General features: G+C 58.5%; 1 protein-coding gene across 1 annotated transcript; it reads left to right on the forward strand.

Moving 5' to 3' along the window:
• Nucleotides 1-99: 99 nt before the first annotated feature.
• LOC102461312 (aquaporin-5) lies at nt 100-5815 on the forward strand. The gene is made up of 4 exons (XM_006139579.4): nt 100-744; nt 2035-2199; nt 2728-2811; nt 3402-5815. The coding sequence occupies exons 1-4, from the start codon at nt 292-294 to the stop codon at nt 3585-3587; spliced, it is 888 nt and encodes a 295-aa protein (XP_006139641.3). The 5' UTR covers nt 100-291; the 3' UTR covers nt 3588-5815.
• The last annotated feature ends 490 nt before the right edge of the window (nt 5816-6305 follow it).

Raw genomic sequence — 6305 nt, forward strand, 5'->3', positions numbered from 1 at the left:
CCCCCAGCCATGCAGTGAAACTGACCAGATAGAAGGAGTTGCCACCTTAAATCAAAGCAGGCAAAAAAAAAAAAAAAAATTCCAATTCCAAAATAAAGGAGTCTCAAAAAGGCAGCCTAGTTATGCAAGGTGTTATCTAACAACCACAAAGACATCAGATACCGGACCATTGTCTGGAGAGGTGGGGGGAGTGGGGAGGGGAAAGGAGCTGGAATCGATTCCAGCTGCCCAAAGAGGCGGGTCCGTGCTTTGGCTCCACCCACCCCAGGTCCCTGCTGCTCGGGTATAAATATGGCCCTGCAGCTGGCTGTTGCTTGCAGAGCTCAGGAGCCAGGAGCAGCCTGCCCGTTCCTCGCCCGTTGCCCCAGACCGGATTCCACCATGTATAAGGAACTTCGCACCCTGGCTTTTCTCCGGGCCATCTTGGCCGAGTTCTTAGCCACCATGATCTTCGTCTTCTTCGGCCTCGGCTCAGCCCTGAAGTGGCCCTCGGCTCTGCCCAGCATCCTTCAGATCTCCCTGGCCTTCGGCCTGGCCATCGGTACCTTGGTCCAGATGTTCGGGCACGTCAGCGGGGCGCACATCAACCCGGCAGTGACCATCGCCTTCCTGGTGGGGAACCACATCTCCGTCCTCCGCACGGCCTTCTACGTGGTGGCCCAGCTGGTGGGAGCCATTGCCGGGGCTGGCATCCTCTACCTGGTGACCCCGATCAACGCCCGGGGGAACCTGGCCGTCAACGCGGTAAGTCTCTTCCCGCCCAGGGATGATCCACTGGGCTTGCGAGAATTCCCAGCTCGGTGTCAGGTATCGGACCCCCTGCGGGAGCTGATGGCCAACCCCAGCGCTGGGGCCCTGTCCCTGCACAGAGCTGGGGCGCGGAGGGCAGCCTTAGCTTACCTGAGACTGCACTGACAACGCGGCTGGATTGCACCCTGCATGCCAGGAGGCGGGTTGGTTTGTTGTTGTTTTTTTCCCCTACCTGCTTCTCTTATCCTGAGGGCAGGAGTGAGTCACCCGCCTTCCAAATGGGCTTAACTCCAGCCTCCCCTCCTGGAGCCAGGAAGATCAGAGCAGGGAGAGGAGGAGTCGAGTCAGGGCTGGCGGGGAACCCACTTAAACCCGTAAATGGGGAGACCAGCATGCCTAGTAGGAGGAAGGTGGTTGAAGATCCCTTAAACCAGCGGGGAAGGGTGCACGGACCAGCAGAAGGAGTGTGTTTGGGAGACCACTTAGAACAGCAGAGGGAAGACTGGAGGAGTTGGGGGGGGCTCTGTTTTTTGGGGGAAGGGAGGGAGATTAGAAGCCCCGTTAGATCAACACCAGGGCAATTTTGGAAGCCAAGCTGAGGGCCCCGGGAGACCTCTTAGCTCAACAGCGGGGCGTGCGGGTGATAGGAACACCAGTCAGACCAGCAGCTGGGGGGTTCTGGGCACCCATTCCAACCAGTCCGAGGAGGACCCCGGACTGGGCGGGTGTTGACTCTTGGAGACTTTAGCCTGGAGGAGGGACTTTGTTCTGCTCGCCGATTGTTCTGTGTCCTTCCAAGCCCCCCCTTCCTCATTAACTTTGGTCACCAGCCAGACTTTGCCTGGGTTTACCTCCATGGGCCTCAACTTCTCCCTCTGTAAAATGGGGAGAAGGATTGAAGTGCTCAGCACTTCCTTCCCCTCCCCCCCCAATCCCAGTGGGGCCGGATGCTTCTGCAGCACAGCTCAGGGGAGATGGAAACAGGTGCATTGACCCCAGGTGGGGGCGGTCCATCCCTCCCCAATAGTGGTTCCCCTCTATTCCCCCCAAGTCCTCCCCCATCCTGATCCCCTCCCTCCTTGTAGTGCTCACGGAAGGACTGAGGGTCTCTGGCTGAACTCGCAGCCGTTTCGGTGGCTTCCTGCTTAGCAAAGGGAGAAATCCGAAGGGGAGGTGCCATTTGTGACTGCCGGGGGAGGGGGGAATGCAACGAGGATGGAGCTAAGCAGGGGGTAAGGGGACGGACGGACGGACCCTTTCACCCTCCTCCTTGTTCATTTGCAGCTCAACAACAACACGACCCCAGGCCAGGCGCTGGTGGTAGAAATCATCCTCACCTTCCAGCTGGCCATGTGCATCTTCGCCTCCACCGACAAGCGACGGACCGATGCCTTGGGCTCCCCGGCGCTGTCCATCGGCCTCTCCGTCACCCTGGGCCACCTGGTCGGGGTGAGTGTCCGCTTCAGCGTCCGGGTAGCCTGGCCCTGGGGAAAGCTCCCAGCTGCTCTCACCCCAGCCTCGCCCAGTAGGGGGCGCTGTGATTAGTAGGGCTGAAGGGGTGGCTATTGCAGGACAGGGGGCTTTCAGCTGCTCCAGTCCCTGGCTCTGCCAGCAGGGGGCACTGTGATGAGCAGGGCTGAAGGGGTGGCTATTGGGGCACAGGGGGGCTTTCAGCTGCTCCAGTCCCTGGCTCTGCCAGCAGGGGGCGCTGTGGTTAGCAGGGCTGCAGGGGTGGCTATTGGGGCACGGGGGGGCTCACAGCTGCTCCAGTCCCTGGCTCCTCCAGCAGGGGGTGCTGAGAAAAAGGGCTAAGTGTAAGTCAGCAATGTTGGCTGTAGGGTGGTGTCCAGTTATCCCAGTCCCTCCCAGCAGGGGGCACTGGCTGTGGGGGGAGCCCCCAATCCTTCCGCGCCCCCCGGAGTGACGCCCCGATCACAGAAGGATCTGGTTCGCCTTAATCCCCACCTCCCTTTCCAGATCTACTTCACTGGCTGCTCCATGAACCCCGCCCGATCCTTCGCCCCTGCCGTGGTCGTGAAAAGATTCAGCACCGCTCACTGGGTAAGACTGCCCCCTTCAGGACCCCTCACCCCAGTGCATTTGGTATCAGGGTGGCTGAAGAGCCGGGGGCGGGGAGCGAGGGCAGGGTCTTTGAGTATAAGGAATTTAGAGCAGAGAAGGACCTGAAAGGGTGACCACTGAAGGGGACCGTGGCTGGAAGACAGTCCATGGGGATTCTAGTCGATTGCCCAGGGGGGTTGTGGAATCTCCATCCCTGGAGATATTTAAGAGCAGGTTCGTCAGACACCTGTCAGGGAAGGTCTAGATGGTGCTTGGTCCTGCCGTGAGGGCAGGGGACTGGACTCGAGGACCTCTCGAGGTCCCTTCCATTCTAGAAGTCTATGGATCCTGCTGGGTGACGGGAGGCAAGTCACCTCCCTGGGCCTCAACTTTCCCCTCTGTAAAATGGGGAGAAGGATGTAAAGTGCTCCAGAGGGATTAGAAAACAAACAAACTTAAAACACAACGACTAGTCCTGCAGCACCTTAGAGACCCACACACCACACAGCTGGTCTCATGAGCTTTCGGGGCACAACCCACTTCCTCTGATGAAAGGGTTGGAGATGATCATTCTCCCCTTGGCTTCCCAGGTCTTCTGGTTCGGACCCATCATCGGCGGCGTCCTGGCCTCCTTGCTTTACAACTACTTCCTCTTCCCCTACCCGCTGAGCATGTCCGAGAGAGTAGCCATCATGAGAGGCACCTATGAGCCGGAAGAGGACTGGGAAGAGCAGAAGGAGCCGAGGATCAAGTCCATGGAGCTGACCGCCCCGTAATAGCGAGGCCTGGGACGAGGGGAAAAACAACCCCAAAGAACAAACAAGACTCTTAAATCGATGGCCTCCGACCCCAAAGACCCACCGTCTCTCTCGGCAAGGGAAGGGGGCCTGAGATTCCTGTGTGTCGACCCTGCGATTGCGAGTGTGAGCGGTGCAAACGTGACTGGCTGAAGAGCAGAGCGCCGCACGCCCGGCTCAACACGTCCCGCCAACACCAGCTCTAGGCCGGAGACGGGCGTGGGAGTGCCTGGGGTGCGTCAGGATGTTTAGCTGAATGCAGCTGCGCTTCCGCTGCCCGCCTTTGTCTTTGGGCCGCGTGCCAGATCTAAACCCTTCCCCGCGCCCCCCGGGCGGGCTGGCGGAGGTGAAACCCGCCTCAGCCTGGTGTGAATTTCACAGCCTACCTCACGCCGGGGGTGGGTGATTTCCCTGCTTTTTTCTTCCTTGTAACGCTTCAGGGGTGCCCCTCGTGAGGGCACAGGCCGGGTTGCTGTAGCCGTGTCCGTCCACGGAGGCACGGTGGGCCGGGCGATATGACTTTTATCGGACCAGCTTCGGCGTGTGTGCGAGAGAGACAAGCTTCTGAGCTACCGCGCTCGGCCTGAACAAGCCCAGCTGCGAAGGACAGCCGCGTGCCGCTCACAAGCGCGTCTCTCTCCGCCGGTACCTCCTCACCTTCCCCTTACGGGGTCACCAGAACAGGGGCCCCTCATGGGCCAGGCCGATAGGACCGTGGGCAGCCCTCTGGCGTGACATTCAGTCGCCGGAGGTGGGGTGGGCTGGAAGTTTTAACAAGGGCGAGTCTCTCCGAGAGACCACCCGGCCTGAAGGGACAGGACCTCCCGTTACTGTGGCCCCCAATTGGCTTCGGGGGAGGAGGGTTCCAATGGAAAGCCCACGAGAAACAAGCACAAGGCCTTTTGTTTGGCCGTTGTGCTAGCAGATTGGGAGTAGGCCTCGCCTCAGTGCATTCGGTATCAGGGTGACATCCTAATAGCGTCCCCCATCCTCCCGCCCCGCCACTACCCCTGCAGCTGGAGGTCTCTGGGCTTCCCCCGTTAGCCGCCAACTGCATAGGGGTACACCCCCCCAGGCACAAGACATAGGAGGTGCAGGAGGGACAGAGAAAAGGCACCAGGAAGCCAGAGATACAGCAAAAGGGAAAACAGGCTGGGTGGGATTAAGAGGCCTGAGTCTTTTTTATTTTTATAATGGAGATTGCCTATCTCCTAGAACTGGGAGGGACCCTGAAAGGTCACTGAGTCCAGTCCTCTGCCTTCTCAGCAGGACCAAGTATCAGCCCTGATGAATTTTTGCCTCAGATGGCCTCCACAAGGATTGAACTCACAACCCTAGGTTTAGCAGGCTAATGCTCAAACCACTGAGCTATCCCTCCTCCCTTTAGGGCATGCTTAGGGCCTGCTGCCTTCTTGGCTGGGCTGGAAATGTATTTGCTCCCTGGCCACAAGGCACAAGGCCTCAAACGGCGAGACAGACTGAGGAGCCTGTAGCCTCAGCAGGCTGGGCCCCAGATCCGTCCGTAGCTGCCGGCATATCCCGACTGCAAGCATCTGCCTGTTTTTCCCCGCTCTTCCGCAGCCTCTCCTGAGAACCACACGACGCTCCCTGAGCGCTAAGGAATTAACCCCAGGGTAGCCGGGGGCACAGCCTCTCTCTAAAGGCCTCTCCATCCTCCGCGTGGGCCTGGGAAAGCAAAAAAGAGCAGGCCCAGATGCTCTGGAGGATGCTTTTTAAGATGCTCTAGTCCAGCTATTCTCAACCGCAGGGTTGGGACCCTGCCAAAGAGAGTCACGACCCCCTTTTCACCGGCTCCCCGTGACTGGCTTAGGATTCCATGGGGCTTGGCTTTGGTATTGCCGCGTGGCGGGCGCAAGACTTGGCCCCCTTCCTGGGGTCGTGAGGGAAATGTTGTCATTCCAATGAAATCTGCGAGCCAGCGCAGCTTGAGAACTGCTGTTCTAGTCGGGTTCTGTCAGATCATTGGGGGCCGTCTGGTTTCCCTTGTGATGCATCCTACACCCCAAACCTTTCTCCCCCGCCCCGGAAGGTGCTGCGTTTTCCTGCACTGGCTGGTGTCGGCGATCCCTTGTTTATTTGGTGCATGAAGGATATGATTTTTGGACTTTGCACTCAGAGCTCTGTAATATTGTATTATTTATTGTCAATAAACTAAGCCAAAAAACAAAAAAAGGAGTCACTTCTGAGAGCTCGGGGATGCCAAGGGGTGATCTTGAAAGCCCAGCTGCTCCGGTGCCTGAGAAAACACCTTAATTTTTGTTCCCCACGAGGCTCCCTTGTGCCCATTTTACAGATGGGGAAACTGAGGCCCAGCTGGGCATTGAATATGCTAAGAGGAGTTGGCTGGGCTATGGCTGCTTGCCACTGGAGGGGATTTCAGAGAGACTCGGGGGACAGGGATGCAAGCAGGATTCTATGCACGGTCAACGATTAAAGGAGCCAGAAGGGTGCCCAGACCTTAAAGTCACCTGGGACTCATCGTTAAGGATGTCGTGTGAGGGAACCGCCAGGAAGGCATCCATCAAACCCAGCAACACGAAGCGCAAGCCAGCACCGGCCACGCGTCCCTCAAGGATTCGCTCTGTTTAATGCTGAGCGTGCCGGACGCTGAGCCATTCCGGCCCGGTACACACGCAGCTCGGCCAAACACACACACCTTAATCCCAGCCCGCAACT

This window comes from Pelodiscus sinensis, chromosome 19, assembly GCF_049634645.1.
Source record: "Pelodiscus sinensis isolate JC-2024 chromosome 19, ASM4963464v1, whole genome shotgun sequence".
Taxonomy (NCBI): Eukaryota; Metazoa; Chordata; order Testudines; family Trionychidae; genus Pelodiscus; species Pelodiscus sinensis.